At 47.2% G+C, this 13,775-nt stretch overlaps 1 protein-coding gene across 1 annotated transcript in view; it reads left to right on the forward strand.

The window, feature by feature from the left end:
* WDR1 (WD repeat domain 1) overlaps positions 1 to 13,775 on the forward strand; it is a 55,677-nt gene that overhangs the window by 11,244 nt on the left and 30,658 nt on the right. Inside the window, exons 3-5 of the mRNA XM_029063156.2 lie at positions 5,017 to 5,107; positions 10,551 to 10,698; positions 12,815 to 12,995. Of these exons, the coding sequence (XP_028918989.1) occupies positions 5,017 to 5,107; positions 10,551 to 10,698; positions 12,815 to 12,995 (420 nt within the window). The remainder of the gene's footprint in view (positions 1 to 5,016; positions 5,108 to 10,550; positions 10,699 to 12,814; positions 12,996 to 13,775) is intronic.

Genomic DNA, 13,775 nt, shown 5'->3' on the forward strand with positions numbered 1-13,775 from the left:
TCCTGTTTTCACTCCTTACCCACTGCGGGATGTTGGATGAGTCACTTCTTTGAGCCCGTTTTCTCTTGTAAAATGGAGATTCAAAATCGGTTCTCCCTCCCTCTTAGACTGTGAGCCGGGGTGGAGACAGGGACTGAGTCCAATCTGATTATCTCGTTTCTACGCCCTTTAAGAAATAGCACTCAGGGAGTGGAATGTGGGGAGAATTGTGGTCTGTCTGAGGTGGGAGGGGAGGGAATTATTTTAGACCGTAAGCTCCTTCAGACTGTGGTATCTCACCAGCACTTACTCTGTACAGAGCACTTGACTAAACGCTTGGGATAATGCAATACAGTAGAGATTGTTGACGCGTTCCCTGCCTACAAGGACCTTCTGGTCCAGAAGGGGAGACAGACCAGTGAAATAAACTACAGGTAGGGGGAATGACAGGATTTATGGATATCAATGTTTACAGGATACAGATCCAAATGCAAAAGTGACACTTAGGGAGAGTGAGAGCTTAGGGAAGGCCCCTTGGAGGAGATGTGAATTTTTTAAAAGTTTTTTTTTAAATAAGACTTTGAAGGTGATGAGAGATTGTTGGATATGAAGAGTGGGGGATGTGGGTGAACTGTTGGTGGTGAGCTAGACAAGATCGAGGGACAGTGAGTAGGTTGGTACTAGAAGAGTGAAGTGGGCAGTAGTAGGAAATCACTCATTCAGTCCTATTTATTGAGCCATTACTGTGTGCAAAGCACTGTATTAAGTGCTTGGGAGAGTACGGTATAACAGACACATTCCTGCCCACAGTGAGCTCACAGCCTAGAGGGAGAGACACACATTAATAGAAATAAACAGGTAAATTACAGATATATACAGATTTATGCATTTGTGCTTTGGGGTAGGAGGGAGGATGAATGAAGGAGCTAGCAAGAGCGGTGCAGATGGGAGTGGGAGAAGAGGAGAGGGCTTAGTCAGGGAAGGCTTCTTGGAGGTGATGGGCCTTCGATAAGGTTTTTGAAGTGGGGGAGAGCAATTAGCTGTCGGATATGAGGAGGGGAGGGCGTTCCAGGCCATAGGTAGGATGTGGGCGAGAGATCGGCGGCGAGATAGATGAGATCGAGGTACAGCGAGAAGGCTAGCATTAGAGGAGCGAAGTGTGCAGGCTGGGGTTGAAGTCAGAGAGTAGCGAGGTGAGGTAGGAGGGGGCAAGGTGATGGAGGGCTCTAAAGCCAAAGGCGAGGTGTTTTTGTTTGATGCGGAGGTGGATGGGCAGACACTGGAGTTTGTTGAGAAGTGGGGAAACATGGAATGAAGGTTTTTGAAGGAGTGAGGAAAGGTAGGTGGGGGCAAGCTGAGAGCTCCAAAGCCTGTAATTATAATTATGGTCCTTAAGTGCTTACTGTGTTCCAAGGAGTGTTCTAAGAGCTATCTTTAGGGATTTGGGAGGAAGTAGGTGGGCAGCCACTGGAGGTCCTTGAGGGGGGAATATGGACCGAGCAGTATTTTTTTAGAAAAATGATCCTAACAGCAGAGTGAAGTATGGACTGGAGAGGGGAGATTCAGCAGGCTCAATAGAGAAGTAGCATGGCATAGTGGATGGCCTGGGAGCCAGAAGGACAGGGTTCTAATTCTGGCTACTTGTCTGCTGTGTAACCTTGGACAAGTCACTTCACTTCTTTGGGCCTCAGTTATCTCATCTGTAAAATGGGGTTTGAGACAGTGAGCCCCACATGGGACAGGGACTGTGTCCAACCTGATTACCCGGTATCCACCCCAGTGCTTAGTATAGTGCCTGGCACATAGTAAGAGCTTAACGAATGCCATTATTATTATTATTGTAATTAGTAGTAGTTACGGTGGGATAGGATCAGCATGGTAGCAGTTTGGATGGAGTGGAAAGGATGGATTCTGTGGGCAGGGATCATGTCTCTGTTACCGATTTGTACATTCCAAGCGCTTAGTACAGTGCTCTGCACATAGTAAGCGCTCAATAAATACTATTGAATGAATGAATGTCTACCAGCTCTGTCGTACTCCCCCAAGCGATCGGTACAGTATCGATCGCTTGGGGCAAGCGCCTGTGGGCAAGTCACTTAACTTCTCTGTGCCTCAGTTCCCTCATCTGTAAAATGGGGATTAAGACTGTGAGCCTCACGTGGGACAACCTGATTACCCTGTATCTACTCCAGCGCTTAGAACAGTGCTCTGCACATAGTAAGCGCTGAACAAATACCAACATTATTACAGTACTCTTGCACATGGTAAGCACTCAAATCCACTGAGCAATTCCAAGCTGGGGAGGAAACGGTGGCCAGAGAAGTTAAATGACATGGCCAAGATCCCGTAGCAGGTCAGGTCAGGATAGAGCTGGAACTAGAACTCAGGTATCCTAGCTTCCGTTCCTGAGCCCTCTCGATAAACTACAGTGTTCTAGTTCATAAGGTGCAGTTTCAACGTGCCGCATTCATATTCCCTCTGTGGGACAAACTTGACAGTTTTAGATGGAAAATACTACGCCGACAATATCGGTATAATCAAATGTGCAGTTGTGGCAGTAGCTAACAGACGAGTTTAGTGCAACGTTCCAGCAGTCTGGATGTGGGCGTATCTTTACTTTTGCTAGTGCAGGAGCAGCAGCTTGGCCTAGTGGCTAGAGCACGAGCCTGGGAGTCAGAAGGACCTGCGTTCTAATGCTGGCTCTGTCACTTGTCTGCTATGTGACCCTGGGTAAGTCGCTTCACTTCTCTGAGCCTCAGTTACCTCATCTGTAAAATGGCGATTAAAAGGGTGAACCCCATGTAGGGCAGAATGGGTCCAACCTAATTAACTTGTATCTACCCCAGAGCTTGGAACAGTGCTTGGTACACAGTAAGCTCTTAGCAAGTACCATAATTATTATTCTAACCCTCATTGGGACCAGTTGCCACCAGCATTGATGGAGTCAGATTACTCTGGCCCGAGCAGTTTTGAGAGACCGAATTTGCTTAATTCATGTTTTTCTGGTGCCTTACCTCACTCCTATCAGACAGACAAGCATTCTCACCTTCTTCAAAGCCCTACTAAAATCCTATCTCCTCTGGGAAACCTTCCTTGACTAACCTCTCCTCACCGAACCCCTAACTCCTAAGGTACTCACCCCAACCCAGGACCCACTCCACTCCACGTGTGTATGTTACATTCAGTTGTTCCCTGTGCCAGTTGGGTGAGCAGCCAGATGCCTTAGAGGGTACAGACCCAAGTGGATGGATGACACAGAAGGGATAGAAAATACGATGGGAAGATGAGGCTAGTCAGGGAGGGCTCAGTGGAGGAGATGGGCTTTTAGAAGAGCTTTGAACATAGGGAGAGCGTTGGTCTGGATGTTTGTGCAAGGGAGGGCCAGATAGGAAGGTGTGAGCATTGAAGAGGTGAGATTGGAGCACGGTAAGTACAGGGACTGGTAGTCAGGGGACTTGGGTTCTTATCTCGACTCCATAACTTTCCTGCCGTGTGACCTTGGCTAAGACATTTAACGCTCTGTGCCTCAGTTTCCTCATCTGTCAAATGGTGTTTCGATGCCTGTTCTCCCTCCTACTTTGACCTAGACCCCCTTTTGGGCCGGGACTGTGTCTGACGTAATCATCGCGTATCTACCCCAGTGTTCAATATCCGTCGGGCACACGGTAAGCACTTAACAGATGCCACAATTATCAATAATAATTAAGCTCCTTGAGAGCAGGGCTCATGTTTACAAGTTGTACTCTCCTGCTTGTCTGCTGTGACCCTGGGAGGGTCGCTTAACTTCTCTGTTCCTCAGTCACATGATCTGTAAAATGAGGATTAAGACTGGGAACCCTGTGTGGGAAAAGGACTGTGTCCAACCTGATTCTCTTATATCTACCTCAGTGCTTAGTACAGTGTCTGGCACAAAGTAAGTGCTTAACAGATACCATTTTTTTTAAGTGCTAAATACAGTACTCTGCACAGAGTAAGTGCTCAGTAAGTAGTAGTAATTATTATTTTGGTACTTAAGTGCTTATTATGTGCCAAGCACTGTTCTAAGCAATAGGGTAGATAGGTACAAGTTAATCGATCCCACATGAGGCTCATACTCTTAATCCCTATTTTACAGGTGAGGTAACTGAGGCCCGGAGAAGTGAAGCTACTTGCCCAAGGTCACACAGCCGTTGTGGTGGAACCAGAATTAGAACCCAGGTCCCTCTGGCTCCCAGGCCCTTGCTCTATCCACTAAGCAAAGATACTTTGGTCTTGCACCTGAAAATCAGTTAACCTGGGTAGTCAGACCTGTTTATAAAAGGGTGGAGACAGGTGCAGCCACACTGAGGTAGGGCAACCGGGAACCAACGTGTTTGACAGTGCATATGTGAAATGTGAACTTTGACATCACTTAAATGATGAAGAATGTGTAAGAAAATGAAATTTCTGATGCCTAGTAAACTCAGTTTTCAGGTTAGGTGGCTTGAGCGAGCCTCTAGTTGATGAACTCCACTCGTTTAATAATAATAATAATAATAATAATGCCGGTAGTTAAGTGCTTACTACGTGCCAAGCACTGTTCTAAGCACTGGGGTAGATACAAGGTAATTAGTTTGTCCCGCATGGGGCTCACAGTCTTCATCTCCATTTTACAGATGAGGTAACTGAGGCACAGAGAAGTGAGTGACTAGCCCAAGATCACACAGCTGAGAAGCGGCGGAGCCGGGATTAGAACCCGTGACCTCTGACTCCCAAGCTCGGGCTCTTTCCGCTAAGCCACACTAGATTCTCTCCGCTCTGCCGCTCTGCTCCTTGTAAACTAATTAAGGAACTGTTGCTGCTGCCTTGCTAGGTCTCCCAGGATAGCACATCTTTTCCTTCTCCGCTCAGGGAGTGCTACCTGCTGGCTATTTATAGTCTCGTGTCCCAGTTTTGTGGTGGTTTTTTTTTTTTTTTGGAAGTGGTTTTGAATCTGTTTGGTGACTTTGTACTTGGAATTTTCAAAAGGAATAGCCAGAGCCGGTCGGTGCTGACAATCCCCCTGTAACTCACTCGTAGAATCCAGCGGTTGCCGACATCTACACGGAGCACGCCCACCAAGTCGTCGTGGCCAAGTATGCCCCCAGTGGCTTCTACATCGCGTCCGGAGGTGGGTACGGTGGCTGGACCTGGCTTGGCACGGGTCTGTCTGCCCTTTACGGTAGCTGCGCTGACTACGTCTGCCCTTCGTGGGGACCTGGGACGGGGTGGGAGGTCCGTCTAATTCACTTTTATTTAAAAAGGATCGACATACTAAGGAACCACCGGGTTCCAGGGCCCAGTTGATCATTTTTATTGAGCGCCTGGGAGAGTACATTGAACAGACTCATTCCCTGCCCACAGTGAGCTTACAGTCTAGAGGGGGTGAGACAGACATTAATATAACTAAATCAGTTGCAGATATGTACGTAAGTGCTGTGAGTCTGGGAGGGCGGTAAATAAAGGGAGGAAGTCAGGGTGACACAGAAGAAAGTGGGAGAAGAGGAAAGGAGGGCTTAGGGAAGGCCTCTTGGAGGAGATGGGCGTTCAGTAAGGCTTTGAAGAGGGGGCGAGTCATTGTCTGTCAGATATGAGGAGGGAGGGCATTCTAAACCACAGGCAGGATGCGGGCGAGAGATCGGCGACAAGATAGACAAAGTCGAAGCGGTTCTCGGGCTTTGTTTTATAGGTTCTACTGGTTCAGGATTCTGATACTAAAATGTTTGAATTGACTTTCTCCTGAGCTGGATCTCGGTGGTTCCTGAAAGAGTCTTCTGACCTATATGGTGGGTGGGAGGGACTTTGATAGGTCAGTGGCTCGAATGCCTAGTGGAGAGAGCACAGGCCTGAGAGTCAGGGGACCCGGGTTCTAATCATGGCTAAGCCACTTGTTTGCTGGGTGACTTGGGGTAAGTCGCTTCATTTCTCTGGGCCTCAGTTTCCTCAACTGTAAAATAGGGATTCAGCACCTGTTCTCCCTCCTGTTTAAACTGTGAGACTGGGACAGGGGCAGTGACCAACCCATTTAACTTCTATCTACCCCAGCTCTTAGAACAGTGCTTTTCACATAGTAAAGGTTTAATCACGGCCATTATTATTACATTGTGCTACCTCTCTTTTGTTGTGTGGAGAAAGAGCTGATAAGGAATTAACCAGGGGCCATCACTGAATCAGATCAGTGATATTTATTGAGCTGTTATTGTTTGCAGAGCACCATACTAAGTGCTTGGGAGAGTAGAGTATAATAGAGTTGACAGACATGTTTCCTGCCCACAGTGAGCTGACAATCTTATTTGAGGGCTTAGACTGTGTGGAGCCCAGTTTTAATAATAATAATAAGAACATTGGTATTTGTTAAGCACTTACTATGTGCAGAGCACTATTCTAAGCGCCGGGGTAGATACAGGGTAATCAGGTTGTCCCACATGAGGCTCACAGTTAATCCCCATCTTACAGATGAGGTAACTGAGGCACAGAGAAGTTAAGTGACTTGCCCACAATCACACAGCTGACAAGTGGCAGAGCCAGGAATCGAACCCATGACCTCTGACTCCGAAGCCCAGGCTCTTTCCACTGAGCCACGCTGCTGTTAAGCGCTTGGGAGAGTGCATTAAGTTGGCAGGCATGATCCAGTGAATTGTGGATACAGCAGTATATGCCTCGTCCATCTCCGTCCCATCTAACCCCACTATTATAGCAATACTAATAATTATCATACTTGTTAAGTGATTCCTATCTGCCAAGCACTGTGGTAAGCGCTGGGGTAGATACAAGATAATCGGGTTGGACGCAGTCCGCGTCCCACATGGGTCTCACGCTTTCAATCCCCATTTTACAGATGAGGTAACTGAGGCCCAGAGAAGAGAAGTAGAGCGCTTAACAAATACCATAAAAATACATATAGTTGGGACACAGCCTCGATCACACCTAGGGCTCATCATCCAAGGAGGATGGACAGAAGAGAATCAGCGTGGCTCAGTGGAAAGAGCATGGGCTTGGGAGTCAGAGGTCATGGGTTTGAATCCCGGATCTGCCACTTGTCAACTGTGTGACTGTGGGCAAGTCACTTAACTTCTCTGTGCCTCAGTTCCCTCATCTATAAAATGGGGATTAAGACTGTGAGCCTCATGTGGGACAACCTGATTACCCTGTATCTACCCCAGCACTTAGAACAGTGTACTACACATAGTGAGTGCTTAAATACCAACATCATTATTATTATTATTATTAAACCCCATTTTGCAGATGAGGAAATTGAGGTCCAGAAAAGCTACTGGATCAAGGTCACCCAGCGGACATTTTCCTGCCCATTTTTTGTGTTTTTCTCTATCTCAGCTTACAGAGATACGTAGATCGGTCTCAGTCCTGTTTCAAAAGAGCTCTCCATCCAAGGGGGAGGAGAACAGGTATTGAATCCCCATTTTGCAGGCAAGGAAGTAGAAGCCCAGAGAATTTGTTACTTGCCCACGATCACCCAGCAGACGTATTCTTGGCCGGCGAGCAGAGGAACCTGGGCATTTTCTAAGTCTCGCCTGGTGAAGAGCCTCTGCGGTCTGGGAGCGGTGCTTCTTCCATCGTTCCTTGTGACCCGACTTGGCTGCTGAAGAGCAGAACTGGGGTTGATCCTTTCCTAGATCCATTAAGAAAGTCAGAGCTGTTAGAAGAGGATGGGGAATCGATGCCTGGCCAAAGAGATGATGACACTCGATGAGAAAAGGAGTTTAGAGGACGTTACCATGAGGCGTGTACGTGAATAATTTATAGGCACTTCTCCTGGAAGTTTCCTCCTGTCGGGGTGGGTTTCTCTTCAGGGGAGTGGCGTGTTTATTTCTGGGCTGAGGGCCTTTTAGGAAAATGGTTTATTTTTATGCCTCTGAGCCCTAGAAAGTGGGACTCTAGTGAAGCTCCTAAAGGGCCGTCTGCCAAAGAGGTGTCGACCGTTAGACGCTGGGAAGTCGAGTAGTAGTATTCAGTGGGTGCACAGCACTGTACTAAGCGCTTGGGAGAGTATGCTGCAATAGAGTTGGTAGACATGGTCCTGCCCACAAGGAACTTCCAGTCTAATTGGAAGGAGGCAGAAAGCATCAAGTAACTTAATGACATTAAGCACTTACGGTGTGCCAGGCACTGTTCTAAGCGTTGGGGTAGGTTCAAGTTAATCAGGTTGGACACAGCCCGTGTCCCACATGGGGCCCCTGCTATTTATCCTCATTTTATAGGTGAAGTAACGGGCCCAGAGAAGTGAAGTGACTTGCCCAAGGTCACACAGGGTAACTTTGGTGTGGGAGGGGAAGAGGGAGGAGTTCAGTCCTTACTGAAGGGAGGACCAGCTGGGAGTCAGGAGATGGGAGTCTCTGGAAGCCAGGTTTTGTGGGTACCCTGAGCTAGCTGAGTCATTTCCTGGTGCCAAAGTACCCTTTCCACAGTGAATCATCCTCAGCGATGTATTTCATTTTTTCAAATAATGGTATTTAAATGCTTACTCTGTACCAGTCAGTGTACTAAACGCTGGGCTAGATACAAGATAATCGGGATGGACACAGTCCCTGACCCACATGGAGCTCCCAGGGTTAACTCCCATTTTACAGACGAGGTAACTGAGACACAGAGAAGTGAAGTCACTTGCCTAAAGTCACGCAACAGGCAAGTGGAGCAGCTGGGTTGAGAACCCAGGTTGTCTGAATTCCAGGCCCAGGTGCTCTCTACTATGAACATGGTCCTGGGAGATTCAATACTTGTCCCGCTTCCTACATAAACTGAGACCTGTGTGGCATAAAGATTGTGTCCACCCTGTTTATCTTCTCTCTACCCCAACATTTAGTACAGTGTTTGGCACATAGAAAGCACTTAACATATATCAAGTATTATTACATAAAAATAACAGTATTGCCTCATCACCTCTCAAATGTTGGGCCTTTCAAGTTAATAATAATAATGGTATTTGGTAAGCGCTCACCGTGTTGCCGATTTGTTGTTGTTGCCGATTTGCGCATTCCAAGCTCTTAGTACAGTGCTCTGCACATAGTAAGCGCTCAATAAATACTATTGAATGAATGAATGAAAGTGTACCAGGCATTGTTCTAAGCGCTGGGGTGGATACAAGCCATTCAGGTTGGATACAGTCCCTGTCCCACATGGGGCTCACAGTCTCAATCCCATTTCACAGATGAGGTAACTGAAGCATAGAGAGATGAAGTGACTTATCCAAGGTCACACAACAGACAAGTCTTGGGCTTGGCCTGAAGGCTCTTTGTGTAACCATTTACACCTGCTGATGGTAAAGACCATCAAAAGAATAATCAGCAAGAAGGTGTGATGACAGCTTTGTTCCATTCTTAGTTTGACAGAGTTGCAGCAGGGCTCAAGCAGTTAGAACACAAATAATAATGTTGGTATTCGTTAAGCGCTTACTATGTGCAGAACACTGTTCTAAGCGCTGGGGTAGATACAGGTTAATCAGGTTGTCCCACGTGAGGCTCACAGTTGATCCCCCATTTTACAGATGAGGGAACTGAGGCCCAGAGAAGTGAAGTGACTTGCCCACAGTCACCCAGCTGACAAGTGGCAGAGCCGGGAGTCAAACTCATGACCTCTGACTCCGAAGCCCAGGCTCTTTTCCACTGAACCATGCTGCTTCCCTATCATATAGGTTGCATACAAAGCAACCTATCAGGGTACTGGGGGTTAGCGTCTCTGCTTTCTTAAAAATGCCTCCACTTAGCTGAAGAGTTCCATCTTGAATAAGCTCTTAAATATTATAATTGTCTCCTGACCATCCCCCTTTGGCCTTTTCACCGTGGTCCCTTCTTTAGGATAATAATAATAATAAAGGTATTTGTTAAGGGTGTACTATATACCAGGCACTGTACTAAGCACTGGTGTGGATGCAGGCAAATTAGGTTGGACCCAGTCCCTATCTCACATGGGGCTCACAGTCTCAATCTCCTTTCTGTAGATGTGGTAACTGAGGATCAGTTTCGTCATCTGTAAAATGGAGACTCAGTATCTGTTCCCCCTCCTACTTAAGCAGTGAACCCCATGTGGGACAAGGACTGTGTCCATCCTGATCAACTTTTATCTACCCCAGTGCTTGACACATAGTAAGTCCTTCATAAATGCCATAATTATAAGTATTATGTTCCCAAGTGCTGAGGGTTGCTTGAAATCCAAAAGTGGTAGGTGGCCGTTGAGTTAATGTGACTTAGAGTGTTGGAAATTAATTGGAGGAGGTGTGATTTGTATTTATTTTCTGGAGGGTTGAGTTTTTTTTCTCTGAAACCATGTGTTATATTTCTCACATGCTTTTCGTTTAAGAACTTTGAGATGAATTTGTTCTTGAGTCCGGCTTTTGGAGAGGCTGTCCCACTTTCTATTTTTAAGCTTCGATTTAAAAATGCTGAAGCATTGATTAATCTACCTATTGTGGGATGTGGCACCTTAGTAGCCTGCTCTTTCTCTCAGTCTTCCTCAGGATCCTTGAACATCTTACTGACAGATGGACAAGTCACATGACCACCAGATCCTTGCTGGAATAGTGATTTTTTTTTTAATTTTTTCATTTTTAATTGTGGCAGATGTCTCTGGAAAGCTGAGAATCTGGGATACGACACAGAAGGAACATCTCCTGAAATATGAGTATCAGCCTTTTGCTGGAAAGATCAAGGACATTGCGTGGACCGAAGACAGCAAGAGACTTGCGGTTGTCGGGGAAGGACGAGAGAAGTGAGTAATTGTGCTCTGGTGACAACCTGTACAGTCTGATGATGAGTCCAAAAGACAGGGAATTTAGTTTCCATGACTCTTGGACATCTTACCCATCAAAGAGAAGCAGCGTGGCTTAGTAGATAGAGCACGGGCCTGGGAGTCAGAAGGACCCAGGTTCTAATCGCGGCTCCGCCATATGTTTGCTGTGTGGCCTTGGGCAAATTCCTTTTCTCTGGGCCTCAGTTTTCTCATCTGTAAGTTGGCTATTGATAGTGTGATCCCTCTGTGGGTCAGGGACTGTGTCCAAACTGATTACCTTGTTTTTTCCAGTTCTTAGAACAGTGCTTGGCATATAGTAAGTGCTTAACAAGTGCCATAATAATAATTATTATTATTTATAAATGTGCTGGGTGGGTTGGAGACTAGGTAGGATTCTTAAGCTCACTGTGGGCAGGGAATGTGTCTTTTTATTACTACATCGTACTCTTCTGCGTACTTTGTAAGGTGCTTGGCACACAGCACTCAATTTATACGATTGAATGAATAAATGAATTTCAGGTCCTGAATCCTTGTGCAGAAATTCTCTTTGCTGATTTATGGACCATGTTGCGAGATAATTGTAATTGTGGTTTTTAAGCCCCTACTATCTGGCAAGCGCTGCACTCCATGCTGGAATGGATATAAGATCATCAGTCAGGCCCAGTCTCCGTGTCACATGATGATAGACGGGAAGTGATTTAGGGGGCAGTGTGGCCCAGTGGAGAGAGTACAGGACTGGGAGTCAGGAGACCTGGGTTCTAATCCCAGCTGTGCCATTTGCCTCCTTTGTGACCTTGGGTGAGTCATTTAACTTTCTGTAAAATGGGATTTGAATACTTGTTCTCCCTCCCCATTAGATTTTGAGCCCAGTGTGGGACACGGAACCATGTATTGAGCACAGTGCTTGGCATGTAGTAAGTGCTTAACCTATACCACAATTCAGTAATTGTGACAGGACAACCTTTTTGCTCCTGAAGGAAAATCCATACTTCGCAAACCTTCCTCAGCCTGCTTATTATTTTTCTGCCACTTCACCGTCAATGGTGTTTGAACACTTGCTGTGCAGAGCACTGTTCTGAGTGCTTAGGAGAATACTTAGAGAAGCAGCATGGCTCAGTGGAAAGAGCCCGGGCTTGGGAGACAGAGGTCATGGGTTTGAATCCCGGCTCTGCCACTTGTCAGCTGTGTGACTGTGGGCAAGTCACTTCACTTTTCGGTGCCTCAGTTTCCTCATCTGTAAAATGGGGATGAAGACTGTGAGCCTCACGTGGTACAACCTGATTCCCCTGTATCTACCCCAGCGCTTAGAACAGTGCTCTACGCACAGTAAGCGCTTAATAAATACCAACATTATTATTATTACAGTAAAAGAGAGTTGGTAGACAGGTCCCTTACCCTCAGACAGCTTACTGTGTAGAGGGGGAGACAGATTAGTATGAATAAGTGCCTCCAGACTTTTAAATGATTCCATGATGAGGCTGATTTCCTACCTTGTGCCTTCTTACCTCTCTGATTAGCTTAGCCAGTTTTGGGTTTTTTCATGGTATCTGTTAAACGCTTACTGTGTGAAGTCGATACAAGCTAATCAGGTTGGACACAGTCCGTGCCCCACATGGGACTCAAAGCTTTAATCCCCATTGTATAGATGGGATTAACTGATGTCAGAGAAGTTAAGTGACTTATCCAAGTTCACCCAGCAGAGCTGAGATTAGAACCCCAGTCCCCTGACTCCCAGGCCCGTGCTCTGTCCACTAGACCACCCTGCTTCTGGAGCCCCAGTTCCCCCTGCTACACACAATCCAACACACAGGTGCCCTTCCACAGCATTCGTAGGCACGGCCCTGATGAGAGCAGGATCGAATCACTCTCTTCCTGCTCTCTGTGTGTACTCTATCCCGTACCCTTCCCCGCTTCTTTTCCTAACTTCCACCATTTAGTCGTATTTATTGAGTGCTGACTGTGGGCAGAGCGCTGAACTAAGCTCTTGGGAGAGTCCCAACAGAACAATAAGCAGACCTACAACGAGCTTCCAGTCTAGAGGGGGAGACAGACGTGAATAGAACTGATGCGTGCGCGTCTGTCCCTCGACGCGTAGGTTCGGCGCGGTTTTCCTGTGGGACACGGGCTCCTCTGTCGGGGAGCTGACCGGACACAATAAGGTCATCAACAGCGTGGACATCAAGCAGACCCGGCCCTACCGGCTGGCCACGGCCAGCGACGACAACTGCGCCGCCTTCTTTGAGGGGCCGCCCTTCAAGTTCAAGTTCACCATGGGCGTAAGTCCGGCGTTTTCGTCTCCCCCGCCCTCCCCCCCAGGGCGGCGCGTCGTAACCGGTGGCTCTTTCTGCCCATCCCGGGGGTTCTCGGCTGGACGGCCTCCTCTGACCTCTGGCTCCACTGCTGTCGGCTAACCTGCCGTCATCTCTTTAATCACGGGTATACCGAGAGCTGCCGGCTCTGGTCTGGGGAAAGACCGAACTTCATCATTATCTCTGCCCTGAGCTCAGAAAGAGAAGGAAACTACGGGGTTGTCCACATGGTTTTCAGCTTTCACGCCAGTCTGGTGGAGCTGTTTTTCTGGTTGGTTTGTTTTTTTGTTCCGGGGGCGGTTTGAAGCTAATGTTTGGAGGAATGCCCACTTAAAGGAGAAACCCACACATTCCTCTTTTTTCAGTATATCTCGGGGGGTGGGGTGGCCCCACAATCTAAGTGGGGAGGAGGGACTGGAGACGGACACATCTGGAATGATGAAACATTAAAATCCAACCCAGGCCTATATACAAGATGAGAAGCAGCGTGGCCATAGTGGATAGACCTCAGGTCTGGGAGTTAAAAGGACCTGGGTTCTAATCCCAGCTCTGCCACTTGTCTGCTTCGTGACCTTGGGCAAATCTCACGTGTCTTTGCTTCATTTATCTCATCTGTAAAATGGGGATTAAGCCTGGGAGCACCGTGTGTGGGACAGAGGCTGTCCAACCTGATTATCTTGTATCTACCCCCATGCTTAGTAAAGTGTCTGGAACATAGCACTTAGCAAATATCATAAAAAAAAAAAA

Source organism: Ornithorhynchus anatinus, chromosome 4 (genome assembly GCF_004115215.2).
Source record: "Ornithorhynchus anatinus isolate Pmale09 chromosome 4, mOrnAna1.pri.v4, whole genome shotgun sequence".
NCBI classification, from domain to species: domain Eukaryota; kingdom Metazoa; phylum Chordata; class Mammalia; order Monotremata; family Ornithorhynchidae; genus Ornithorhynchus; species Ornithorhynchus anatinus.